Source organism: Brassica rapa, chromosome A03, assembly GCF_000309985.2.
Source record: "Brassica rapa cultivar Chiifu-401-42 chromosome A03, CAAS_Brap_v3.01, whole genome shotgun sequence".
Classification (NCBI taxonomy): Eukaryota; Viridiplantae; Streptophyta; class Magnoliopsida; order Brassicales; family Brassicaceae; genus Brassica; species Brassica rapa.
The window spans coordinates 35,834,467-35,849,240 of NC_024797.2; the positions used below are offsets into that span (position 1 = coordinate 35,834,467).

The 14,774-nt window shown below is 34.0% G+C and overlaps 1 protein-coding gene across 1 annotated transcript; it reads left to right on the forward strand.

Moving 5' to 3' along the window:
• The first annotated feature begins 11,521 nt into the window (after positions 1-11,521).
• On the forward strand, positions 11,522-14,355 carry LOC103848198 (14 kDa proline-rich protein DC2.15). The gene has a single exon (XM_033287692.1). It carries the CDS (start codon positions 11,598-11,600, stop codon positions 12,009-12,011), a length of 414 nt encoding a protein of 137 aa, XP_033143583.1. The 5' UTR covers positions 11,522-11,597; the 3' UTR covers positions 12,012-14,355.
• Positions 14,356-14,774: the final 419 nt, after the last annotated feature.

Genomic DNA, 14,774 nt, shown 5'->3' on the forward strand with positions numbered 1-14,774 from the left:
AAGCCCGCATAGATTTACTTTTTGGTTTCCATTCCAAAAGGCCTCGTACTATTAGAGTTAAACATCTCTTTATATATTAGACGCTCTTTGTCTAATTTTTCAATGTGGAACTTAATTTGTTATTTCACATTCTCTCCCTCAAATTAAGGATCACATTCATCTCGTGTCCCACAACTGACTTTCAGAATCTTTTGACTTGATCTCTGCCATACACACCTCCCAATCCTAACTCGATAGATCCCGTTCCTACTCGAAGGGTATTTTGATTTTCTTGCAGATTTCTTGTCAACCTGGTTCTGATACCAATTGTTGGGATTGTGAAATCCCGTGTCCAACTCTATATTATCCGATTGGTACGATATTGTCCACTTTGGGCCTAATTTGCAAGCCCGCATGGATTTACTTTTTGGTTTTCATCCCAAAAGGCCTTGTACTATTAGAGTTGGATATCTATTTATATATTAGACACTCTTTGTCTAATTCTCTAATGTGGAACTTCGTTTGTTATCTCACAATGTACAATTAATTTAAAAGGATAGCTAAACTGAAATTTTTTTTATAAGCAAACAAAAAACTGAAATTTTTTTTATGATTTGTTTTTTTTTTGCATTTTCAATGAATCAATGAAGTATTCTGAGCAGACTTCTCAAAAAATTACTTATAAGTTTAATTTTATAATTTATTTATAAATTATTAAAAGACATTTCTGAGGGAAAATAAATCATGTAAATATAACCAACTTTAAATCATGTAATCTAAAATTTACATATTAAATAGTTATTAAGTAGATGAGAATTTATATGGTAAATTATGTGTGTCTATTGGTTAGGGTTTGGTAATATATAGTCAAATAATGTTTGTATTTTGCTTTAATTTTTTGTATTATTAACATTAGATTTAGGATTTTTAATATCTTTTGAAATGTGAATTTGACATATAGGTGTTAAGTTCTGTGTATTAAATACTTTATAAATTGAATTTATGTATAAGTGAAGGATTCATATACTTTATAAGTGTTTTCCGAATGCAACAGAATTATGAGGAAACTAAGAGGAAACTAATTTTTTCCGGATTCGCCAAGAAGTGTGCTAAACTAAGAGGAAACTAAATTTTTCAAAGAAATCCGAATGCAACAGAATTATGCACTGACAAACTTTAAGATGAACACTTCAACAGTTGAATCTACAGTGAGGAAACATGTAGAGATAGGCTCCAGTGACGTCACTGCGGTTTAAGCGGTGCAGGACAAGCGGTTCAACTGCGGTGCGATTCTAACAGTTATAAAAATGTATAGATATATAGTATATGTAGAGATTTTTGTTACTCTTAACTGCGGGGCGGGGCGGGATGATGGTCACCATTCGAAGCCATAGTCTCTTCTTTTGATTGTTTATACATCCACTTTGTCTCAAATCCTTTACAAAAAAAAAACTATTTGTCTATGTAACCGTAAACAATTGTTTTCATTGTAAACGATTTAAAGGGTTGGTCTTGTGTTGTCTCCCTATCAATTTTATGTAAGTTGGTTTATAAGTTCAAAGAGATTAGAGAGAGGTTGAAGAGTTTTACAATGAGGAACATTACATTTTTTTTTGCAGCCATATAAGAGGAGAAGAGAGAATTTGTAAATTTTTCTTTATATAGAGAAACATAAAATCTAATTAGGTTAAATATTTTCGATTCAGAAGACCTTGTAAGTCATCCAGAAGACTTCAATATTTTTAGCGGGAAACTAAAATAGAAGACTTCCTAGACGACTTACTTGTTAGTCGTCTAGACCCTAAACATAATCTCTAAACTAAATTAACTAACTAAACACTTCACAAAATCAAATTAAACTTAAAAAGTGTTTACTATACACATAAATTAACACATATAGGTAAAAATTTAATTTTTCAAAAAAACATTTAAGTTTTCCAAAATCTAACCCTAATAATACATAGAATACTACAACATATGTTGCCAAACCCTAAACCAAAGAATATGATTAACTACTTTCACTCATCTATGTTGAAAAAAATTCAATCTTAATTTACATATCACTTAAAACTGTTTATAATTACATGATTTTAATTTTTCACTTGTCAAAATATTTTTTTTTAAATTTAAAAATTATTTTTAAGATCAACAACACCGGACGACTTACCTGGAAGTCGTGTAGACGGCTGACAGTATCTCAGAAGACTCAGATGACTTATCGGGGGAATATTAAATGGAAATATATAATTTTCTAAATTTTGTAGCGGGAAAATTAAAAATCTTAGCAGGAATATTAATTATTCAACAGACGACTTCACTGTAAGTTGTCTAGACTAATTATTCACCGGATGACTTACATGGAAGTAGTCTAGACCCTAAACACAACTCCTAAATTATTCACCGGATGACTCACCGATGAGTATGCATTTCAAAGGAAAAAAGGGGGCTTGAGTTTTAGAGACCTCCAAGATTTCAATACCGCCTTATTGGCTAAACAGTTTTGGCGATTGTTAGACAAACCAGAGTGTTTGTTCTCAAAAGTGTTTAAAGGAAGATATTTTCGGAATACATACCCTCTGGAAAATCACAGATCTTACTCATCTTCCTATGGATGGAGAAGCATCTGTTCAGCTAGATCTCTGGTTAAAAAAAGGCCTAATCAAAAGAGTGAGAACCGGTCAGTCTATCTCTGTATGGACAGATCCGTGGATCCCCGCTCCTCGTCCGAGGTCAGCACTACCAAAAAATAATGTTCAATTCTTAGATCCTAATTTAAGGGTGGAGCATCTCATTAATCCGGTTGATTGTTCATGGAATATGGATTTGCTCAACGCTTATATTCACCCTGATGATGTGAAGATTATCAGTGGTTTGGCCGTCAGCCGAAGTCGTAGGGCAGACATGGTTGGATGGAGTTTTACGGAGACAGGTAAATACACGGTAAAATCAGGTTTTAAGGTTGAATCTTTATTTCCAGATAGGGGTCAAAAGATGACCATATACGGACCAACGATTAAACCACTTCTGGCTTTTTCTTGGAAACTGAAGTGTCCTCAGAAACTGCGACATTTTGTGTGGCAAATTTTATCTGGTACACTACCAGTTTTGAAGAATCTAAAAACTCGGGGGATTGACTGTGATTTACGATGTAGTATGTGTTGGGCAGACGAGGAATCTACTAATCATGTATTGTTTGAGTGTCCACCAGCACTACAAGCATGGGCACTATCCAGGATACCTTCATCTCCAGCCTGTTTTCCATATCCCTCAGTTTTCACCAATATGGATTATTTATTTTGGAGACTATCAAAAGAGAATGAATTTGAATACTTTCCATGGATCTTATGGTATATTTGGAAGGCAAGAAATGATAAAATATATTCAAATAAGAATGGTAACCCGCAGGAGATACTCCGCTTAGCCGAAGTGGAAAGTACGGTATGGAAGGAGGCCCAATTGGTGCAGGGGGTTCATGGAAATCAAGTCAATGGGCGAGTACAAGATGAGACTGTCCATCTTTCTATAGAGAACCTCAGAACTTGTTACATCGATGGAGCTTGGAAAAAAGAGGATGTTTTCACGGGACAGGGCTGGTTCTGCCGACAGAATGGCTCAACAGAGGTTATGATGGGGGCGATGAATCTGCGCAGAAGCCTCTCACCCCTGCATGCTGAGTGTGAAGCATTAATATGGGCAATGGAATGCATGAAGACCCTTCAATTTTCTGATGTAGTGTATGCGACAGACTGTTCTCAATTGGTGAAGATGGTATCGACACCTGTAGAATGGCCAGCTTTCTCTGCACATTTGGAAGAATTCAACCGCAGTAAGACTTTCTTCCCCGAATTCCGGATCAGACATATACCAAGAGCACAAAACACCTTGGCGGACGAGCTTGCACGTGGTGCGAGGAGTTTTCCTTCAGCTATGCTTTATGTCGATTCTACCCCACCGATTTGGTTCTCTGAATCGGGTGGTTTATTTACCTAGTTATAGTTATTGTTGTCAAAAAAAAAACTAAATTAACTATCTAAACACTTCATAAAATCAAATTAAACTTAAAAAGTGTTTACCATACACATAAATAATCACATGTAGGTAAAAAACTTAATTTTTCAAAAAAGCATTTAAGCTTTCCAAAACCTAACTCTAAGAATACATACAATACTACAACATATGTTTCCAAACCCTGGATCAAAGAATATCATGATTCACTACTTTCACTCATCTATGTTGAAAACAATTCAATTTTATTATATCTTAATTTATATCACTTAAAATTGTTTATAATTACATGATTTTAATTTTTCGCTTGTCAAAATATTTTATACAAAATTTATAAATTATTTTTAAGATCAACTATACGAGATGACTTCCAAGGATGCCGTGTCGACGTACAGAATTTCAGAAGACTCAGAAGACTTAGCGGGATATATTCGTAAAAATGAGTTCTGTTTTTTTGTTTGGTCACAAGGGGCTGGCTGTAATTTTACAAGGCTTTAGGTTACTTTTGCATTTGATACAAGTTTGAGTATACTTTTGCAATCAAAATGAAGTTTTGAGTCATATTTGGCAAATTCCCCTTATAGTTTTGTATAAATATAATTATATAATAATCAAAATATAACAATTCATTTATTTGGTGTGTTTCACATTTGTTTTACTTTATTTTAACAAATTAAAATTAAATTGGAGTAAGATATTTTAAAAAGTCCTTGCACTGGTCAATTGTTTCATAAATTTTAATGAATTAATTTGTTTGTTAAAATTATTTCATATTGATTCAGATATTTCATGATTGTTGGAATAATCTGTAAAAATTATAAGTGTAAAAATACCAGCCATAACTCGTTTTCATTATATTATAAATAATATAAAAATAATTATTATTTTATTTTAATATTTTATTTTTATCATATAAATATATATTAATCTAATTTTAGTACATAAATTATAAAATATTTTATAAATTATAATTAGTTGTCATTTATTTAATACTTAGTTTTGTAATATATTTTATAATTAAATAATACTCTAAAATTTAGCAATTTTCATTATTTTATGTTTATATGTACTTTAGTTTACTTTCATAATTTATAAATTAATTAATATATTGAATTATTTAATAATAGTTCTGATGTAATTTAATATATAATAGTGCTATGAATTTATATATTATTAAAAAAAAAATTTCTTGACAACAACAAATAGACTCATATAGTCTCTGAAAACCAAAAAGGTAACTCCGCATCCATATGGACAACGAAAGACGGCTGTCTCTTGGCACTCCGTGCTAGGCTGTCCGCCTTTTTATTTTGCGTCCGCGAGATATGAATGATTTGTGAGCTGTGAAAACTAGCCTTCAAAATCGTGAAATATGCCAAGTAAGCTTCAAAAGCTGGCTATTCCTCTTGGTTCCGAAACCATCTTTACCAATTGGGAACAATCCGTTGCAAATGTAACCTGAAATTGACGTAAGTTTCTCATACATTCCATAGCCCAAAGTAGTGCTTCCATGCGTGAAGGGGAGACAGAGGAGCCCTAACATTCCTTGCACCCATCAAACCGTCAAAACCTTCTAAAGTGCTATACCAACCTTGTCCGGCCATTGGATCACATTCTTTCCAGGAGGCATCCAAAAAACACCATCGACCTGGTATTGATTGTAAAGTCTTCACTTCTATGTTTGGTACCACCTTTGTATGCAGAATTTGTGCCTCCGCTCATAGAGTCGATTCGACCTCTGCCAAATTAAGAGTATCCCTAGGGTCTATATCAATATTACTAAATACTTTATTATTTCTGCCTTTCCAGATATACCATAGAATCAATGCAAATTGGTGATCATCCATTTTTGGGATAACTCTCGAAAATAGGTGATCTATATTTGTGAAAAGCGAGCTTGTTTGAAAGATAGCCGAATTTAATGGTATTTTGGAGAGAGCCCACACTTGAATTGCTGGAGGACACTAAAAAAACACATGGTTTATTGATTCCTCGGGATTTCCACATCTCGCACAACACATATCCCCTTTTATTCTTCTCGCATTCAAATTCTTTTTAACCGTTATACACCCTGAAACCAACTGCCACAAAAAATATTTTAACTTTGGTGGACATCGTATAGTCCAACAAAGTGATTTCAAAACGTCCATTGTGGGGCCAAACACTGTCAATGGTCTTTCCCTATCTGGGTAAGCCCGTTCCACCTGGTAACCTGATTTAACCGTGTATCTCCCTTTGTTTGTGAAATGCCATCCATCTTTATCTGTACCCTGAATCTGACTCAAAGGTATACTTTCAATTATTTTCACATCCTGGGGATCCACTAAAAGCCGAAGAGCCTGCGAGTTCCAAGTTCGCGAAGTAGGATCTATTAAAGAGTCCACTGTAAGGTCCAGATAGTTATCGTGCAAATTTTTAGTTGCTGGTCTCGGGCGGATGGTTGGGAGCCAAGGATCATTCCATACAGAGATGGATGATCCTGGTCCCACCTTTTTGATGACTCCTTTGCTTACCAGAGATCTAGCTGAAATAATACTCCGCCAACCATAAGATGGGGAATATGAGCGAATCGGCTCCAGGGGTGATGCATTCCTGTAATACTGACCTTTAAAAACACGTGCAAATAAGGTGTTTGGCTTGTCTATCAGGCGCCATAACTGCTTGCCGAGCATTTCCGTATTAAAATCTGTTATGTCCTTAAAACCCAATCCCCCCTCCTCCTTGCTGACACAAATTTTGTCCCATGATTTTCAATGCATGCCTTTTGTATTCCCCTCTGAACTCCACCAAAATTGAGCTACTGCAGCGGTTAATTTCTTATGCAATGCAATGTAGGATATAAGATTATCTCCAAGGTTTTGTGCCAACACCTGAAATCTTGTCTTCCCTCTCTTATTTCGGAAACTCAATCGGCATTTGTGGCAGGAAGGTTAATTTCTGATAATATTCTAATAGCACAGGAGATGTTTCATGGGTTGCACACCAATAAGGTATGCAAAGGAAAATATATGGCAATCAAAACGGACATGAGTAAGGCGTATGATAGAGTGGAATAGAGTTTTATCTATGCTTTACTGCAGAAAATGGGTTTCGATCCTCATTGGATTAAACTAATGAGGGAGTGCATATCGTTGGTGCAATATCGGGTGTTACTTAATGGTCAACCGAGGGGGCTCATAATTCCAAATAGAGGTTTAAGGCAAGGGGATCCATTATCCCCATATCTTATTATTATGTGTACTAAAGCTTTAATAACAAATATCAAAAAGGCAGAAAGAGAGAAACAAATAACAGGTATGAAAGTGACCAGAGCATGCCCCCGATCTTTCATTTACTTTTTGCAGATAATAGTCTTTTCTTCTGCAAGGCACAAAGAGAGGAGTGTCAAACAATACTACGGATTTTAAAAGAGTATGAGGAGGTTTTTGGCCAACTTATTAATTTTCAAAAATCTTCGATCCAATTTGGACACAAGATTGAGGAATCTAAGAGACAAGACATGAGAGACATATTGGGTATACAAAATCTAGTAGGAATGGATCTTATCTGGAACTGCCAGAGAATATTGGCGGATCAAAGATATAAGTTTTCAGTTTTGTACATGAACGGCTGGCAAATAGGATAAATGGGTGGACTTTCAAATTCTTTTCAAAAGAAGGAAAGGAGGTAATCATCATATCAGTAGTTATGGCACTACCAAATCATGTTATGTCCTGTTATAGATTGCTTTTGCCAAAGGCAACCGCGAAGAAATATATTATTAAATTTATAGTGTGTCTATAAGTCAAAATTAGATTAATCTTAATGCATAATAATTATTAAATTATTTTAGAAATTTATAAATTTGTAACATTTAAAAGATCGTATATTTATATTTATAAAATAAGATCATATTAGATTCAAATTCGAAAAAACTGTATAAAAATATCGTCAGTTATTTTATTTAATCATAAATATTATAATTTTCTATTGTGTATATAAGTCAAAATTAATTCTAAATATTATTTATGTTTTAATATTATAGATCGCCACTACTCACATATAATAACTATTATAATAGTGAGCTGATATTAAAATAACTTCCACATAAAAGATTTGTGTACAGAATTGGTAAATGCTTTTGAGACACAAGAACACAATCTGTCAATTGGATAAATCATTTATCATCTACTTGACACGTGTACAATGATCTACGTAAGGAAACCTCAAAATATGTTTCTCATTATCTCATCTTATTTTGAATTGTTTTGTGATGGGCAAAAGAGGATTAGCAATATCTCTATCACGTAACCTGAATAATGTGTTAAATGATGGAGATTGAGAATCACTATGGAATTGATAATAACAAAAACATTTATGTATGGAGGTTGAATATCGCGATTGGGACTGTTTATTAAAAGCCTGACTGGTTCAAACGCAGCAATTGCGGTTGCGGGAGTTTGCATATGCGGCTGGTTGCAGTTTCTAGTGATTTTATGAGATTTATTCGACTGATTCTGCGGTTAGAAATTGGTGAGTTTGCGGGATACTTATGACTGGTTACCTACCAAATGCATTATCGGTTAAATAATTAACAATATTTAAATTTTATATAACTATAAAAATATCAAAAATCATAATATTATAATAAATATAAAAAATATATTAGAAATTTATAGTTTTAAATTTTTAAAAATTATAGAAAATATTTTTATTTTAAAATTTTGTAATATTAATTAAAATATAATAGATATATTTTAGTATTTTATAATTCCAATTTAAGATTTTTATTGAATATTTTTATTTTTGTATTTATATTGTTTAAAAAAAAACAAAACATTATCCTCCTGTAACCGCCCGCAACCGCAAACGCTAACTGGAACAAGCTTTTGAATTTATGAGGTTTAGAGCGGTTTGAAACGGCTTAGAGCGGTTTGAAACGGTTTAGAGCGGCTTGGGTGATTGTTGCAAAACACCAACAACCACTACCAACCACAAAAGTTGTGTCTGCAGGTGGTAGCGAGAAAACCAGTCATACCCTAAGTTCTTTGAAAAAGCATTAACATATGGGGGTTGAAATACAGATTAACAAAATTGACGGTTTGGGTCAGAATACAGAATTGGCTCAAGGTTTCATATTTTTTAAGAAATATCCTTGGCTAAAAAGCTCCGGTGTAGAATAATCTGCGCTCTCTTGAAAGTACAAGATGAGTCTTATACAGAGAATAATATATACAAGTACAATGTTTTATTTATTTCTTAAAATATTATATGAGGATAATAACGAAGGTTTATCTTTACATAGATAAAGTGTTTTACTAACTCCTTTCCAAGTGATATCACTCTAAATAGTAACTTTTACTCTTTCAAATAAGAGGTTCAGCTGTAGTATTACGGATCAAATCCACAAGGAGCTAGAACACCAAATAGATCCTAATCAACAGTGATTAAGCTTGATAAATTATTAGAATAGTAAATAAGCAGGGCGAACAAGGTAGCTGTTCAGTTGATTGGTCTGAGGTTTGTAAACAATTAAAGAAAAGCGCTAAATCTAAGGTTTCACGTAATCATGATTATACATGTATAGAATACTTAGGTTGTCAATTCTAGAACTCGACTTCTTATGAGAAAGTACTCTAGTTTTCGCTGTTGAATCAATCCTATTGACTAAGTCCAATATCTTAGATGTCGCTTGTTGATATGGATGATCGATGCTATGGTAAGAGCGTCGATCGATGTTCTCTACGAAAGCCTTTAGCAAGTTGATTGATAGGTTTACTAGTAGTGTCTAAATTAGATGTCGCTTATTTCTAAACAATCCTAGCTCGAGAGAATCTATTTTGGTGCAGAACATACCGTCGTAGTTGTCCACTATCCTAAGTTCAAAGTTCTAGTTAGCTACTTTAGAACACAAGAATTAATAACAATTCTTTGAAGGATATTTATCACCTTAGCAATTCTATATTTTGGGCTAAAATCATACAAAAAAGTTGGATCCAATAGGAATGTTTCTGTTTTAATAAGATATAAGCTATTTTAGTATATTTGAATATTTATAAATAAATATATATATATATATATATATGTATATAAAATTATTCTATTTTTGTTTATTAAATATGTAATTGTATAAGACATTATTTAATTAACTTGTAGGTAGTTCAATTTTTGTGTTATGAATTTTTGATAAAATTTCTTTAATTTATTTATTTAATTGTATGATATATTTTGATAAATTTTTAATTATAAAATTTATTTGATATCAATTTTCTATATTTTTTCTATACAGTATTTAATATAATATGAAATTTTATTTAAATTCAAAAGAATTTAAGTTTATATATAAAATACAAATAAAATAATCTGTTGGGGTCAAAATCGATCACGACGGAATCAATGTCTGAAAGTCCATAAAAATCAGCATGAACGTTTTTACGAAAAGTAATCTTCGTAAAGATATCTTTACGAAGAGCCTTGCGGGAAAATCTTGTTCAAATCTCAATCGAACAACTAAATACCGATTGTCCGAAGGCAACAAACATGTATCCAAATTGGCCGCGGACAAGCTCGAGTATGGAAATCGGACCGCGGACAAACCAAACTCGGTCATCGTGCAACTTCCGCACATACACGCTGTCAAGTCGCTACGTAGCGACCGAACGTCCGTTCCGCTCTAGCGACCGAGCTCGAGCCAAGCTCGGTCGCTACGTAGCGACCGAGCTCGAGACGGACGCTCGGTCGCTACTCCCGCCCGGTCGCTACGTAGCGACCGAGCTCTTCCGAAACGTCGATACGACACCAGTCCATGCATTCTCTTCTATCCTTCGATGATATCTCCCGAAGACCGTAGCGAACTCAGTTCATGTTTTCCGCCATTCTAAATCATCGATCAAACTTTGCGGTAAAAACCGCGGAAATTCCGTTCTTTATAAAGAAGTCGCAATAAACGTTTCGAGTCGGAATACGGCCCAAAGGGACCTAAGACACGACTCGAGGCCCATCTTACGATTTCTTAACCAAAAGCCCGTAAACCGTAGGATGGTTTACGCTTGGTTCGCAAAGGAAGATAAATGTCAAGTTTCTGCGGATAAATACGGAATTTTGAAGATAATTACGAAGATCGGAAAAAATGGAATATCTCCATTTTATGCTATGACGGCTTAAGGGCAGAAGAGTAAAAGCGTAAACCAACCTTGAAGCGAGTATATAAGGAGTCTTAGGCGAGAAGTAAAAAAATGCAAATTTTTAGACTCGGAATTCTCTGCACTTAGAAACTTTAGCTAAGTCTACTGATTAATGATCACTACTTATCCAGTAAAATTGTATGAAACTTTTGCTACAAAAAATAATTATGTGCAATCATTTTGTATTTACGAACAGTTATTTGCAAAATAAATAAATTAAAGACGTTATAATAAAACACAACCTCTTTTTATCTGTAATCTACAAGAAGTATAAACTGAAGATTTAGAACTTCACGAATATTCTAATAAAAATCACCATATTAGGTCGTCATACAATATCTTGGCCCATCCTTCGAACTATTATAAAAGCCATCTCGAACCCTCCATTTTCTCCTCATTCCAATTTACACACACCAAAGTCCCTTTGGAAGCAAAAAGAGGAATTTAACAATGAGTTCAAGAACCACAAGCTCTTTAGCCATTTTCTTGATTCTCAACATCCTCTTCTTCACAACAATCTCAGCCTGCGGTAACTGCGGTTGCCCTTTTCCCAAGCCAAAACCTAACCCTGAACCTAAACCAACCCCAAGCCCTAGCCCTGCCACAGCCAAATGCCCTAGAGACGCCCTTAAGCTTGGAGTCTGCGCCAACGTTCTCAACGGTCTACTCAACGTTACCCTTGGCCAACCACCGGTCGAGCCATGTTGCACACTTATAAAAGGACTGGCTGATCTTGAGGCTGCTGCTTGTCTTTGCACCGCGCTCAAGGCTAATATCCTTGGGAACAACTTGAACATCCCGATCTCTCTCAGTCTGCTGCTCAATGTTTGTAGCAAAAAGGTTCCCCCTGGCTTCCAATGCTAATCAAGATTCTTATCATATACAACCATCAAGATTCTTAGCAAAAAGGTGCCTCTTCGTTTCCATGCCTGAGGACGTCTCCTCTGCGACTTGTGAGCTCCTGTACTTCCAATGACTCGCCCTTCCGAAGAAGGGCCAAGCTGAAAACCCGATGGAGCAATGGGGGCAGAACAAGCAGGGAACAAGGAACCCGAGGACTCCGTACCTTCCCCACTATTGTATTTTATATCATCTTCGTATATATCTTAACTAAAATTCTTTATATTTTATTTTTTATTAGTCTTTATAGAGATTTTAAGTTTGTATTAGCATGACACGATTTTCAAGACTGGAATGGTATACATTTTTTTAAATGTTTGATTGACTTTTTTTTTATATATATAGTAAGTAAATTTGAGTTTTATTGTTGTGATTAGGTTTAACACTCAAAACATTTATTATTTTATATTTTGTATATATTGAATGTACAAGTATTTTTATTTATTTTACATATTTTATTTTAAAATTACTAATTTAATTGAAAATATAATTCACTACAATAGGAAATTATTTGTTTAAAAAAAGAATCAAAACATAATATTAATTATCAATATTTAAATAAACATATGACTGAATATTTTGCCAAATTTATTTTTAAAATTCAGTTCTAAATTTATGGGATTGTGTTCATATGATTCTTTTGAGATTGGTGCATGTAATTAAAAACCAAGGAAACTAAAATTAGCTAGTGTGCAGCATCAAAAGAGAATATATTCATGTGCATCTCTAATTAGCTATACTTAAAACACACTCTGTCTTCTTGTTGATAAAACCATAGACTGATATGAATAAATGAAAACCCTTATAGACTGATTCTCAATTGCTGATTGAGGCATTTTCCTAGTTTTTTTCTGTAGTTCCTTTGGTCTCTTTTTGTTTTTCTCTAGATTTTCTCTTGCTTAATCTCATCCTCACCATTTCGGAACCACTTGCCCTCTCTTCCTCTCAAGCCTCTTTGCTGTTTCTCTCAGCTATATCTCCTTCACTTGGACAACAATTATATAATAAAATTATTAATTATGTGCGAAAATATTATTTTAAATTGATGTCAAATGTTCTGCTAGATTAAAAAATTGATCAAAAACAAATTCTGGATTATTAAATATTCTATTAATAAATTTGGTTTAAACCTATAATATGATGAAAATGTGGAATATTTAATAAACTTTTACAAATTGTAGTGTTAATTTTTTAGACAAATTCTATTGATGAAATTTTCATCAGGAAAATGAAGGATTCAGCTTTATTAATAGTGTAACATTATTTTTAATATTTTTTATTAGATCTAATTGTTTATAACTAAATAAGAGGTGTGGTTGGACGAATTTCTTTTCAAATGTGTCAACGCTCTGATTACTTTTATTAGGTTAGCAGATGTCATTTGTCGAGAAGATATGTTATAGGAAATGTGTTACGTCGTGTGAGTTTTATCTAATATTGATTTAATGATTTGTAATTGTATCATGTATTTCACGTAAGGTAATTTATTCTGAAAGTCTTTCCTCTAGGCTCCCATTTTCCATTTTCCATGAACTCATACACCAAATACCCCATATGCAGGACATGAAGAAACCTGTGAGGATGTCCTGAGCAGCATTAGGGGTGTGATCAAGTGTATATTTTGTACCAGACATCGTTATGTACCAAAGAATTCAACCACCATATTTCTCCTGTGATTCCCTTCTTTCTTTCATTTCTGCTTGCTTCCTTCTAGTTCTGCCATCATCTGCGCTTTCACACTTGATTCCATTGTAGCTCTACACTTGGCCTTCTCCATCTTTGGAAAAGCTAGGACTGTCGCTTCAGCACTCCTAACTTCCTCAAATCTTCGAGGTTCTTACACAGGTTATGCTAATTTTTCAAGAGAAACATGGGAGTCATAAAGTTTTAGACGGAGCAAGCTGAGCTTACTCATCATCAACTATATCTGCTGACATCTATATTTCTAATAGCCCTTTTGTATTAAGTGCTTCTCTGGACGCTGAGCTGTACATGTCCATGGTTTGCCTGAGTTCAAGCCTTCATCTTCTCATCTCAGTCTTCAATATTTCTCTGGCAATGACTGGTGTTTATTTGCGGTGAAAACCTTCTTGCTAATGCGAATGGTCGTCACGCTAATGTCTGGTAAGAGTTCGTGTTTTCAACTTCGTTGGTTATGGCGACGCTCATCAAGTATAACTTCAGGGAAGATTTTCTGTTAATCAAGAAATAAACAAATGGATCCCACTTAAACTGAATGTTTGGATTAAAAGCTTGATAATGAATTTACAAATAAAGTGAAACAGAATCAACAGTGCATTTGTTTTAATCATCAAATGAGTTAAATGAGAACCAGTCCATTGGCATGCTATTACAGTTCTGCTCATTTGATGATTTTTTTTGCATCATCTTTGCCATTCTGCTACACTTTATTTACATATACAAATTCAAAACTCTTCAACACTGTACTATTTTTTTATTATGGGTTTGCAAGGTATTAGACGCGTGATGCATGTCGGCCAATTATTGTTAAATCCTTCTTAAAAAGCTATCTTTACTTTTCTATCGAGGAAAGATGAAAGAAAGATGCTAGTCTTTCTGTTTTATGTTTTTGGCCGAGTGTGGCCGAGAGATTTGTACGGACCTGTTTTGGCCGTTTTTATTGCTTATCGGGACTGGCCGTTGGTGGCTTTGAATCCCCTTACCGCTTTACGTAGTTATTTATATGATGAATGTTTCGTTTTTCGA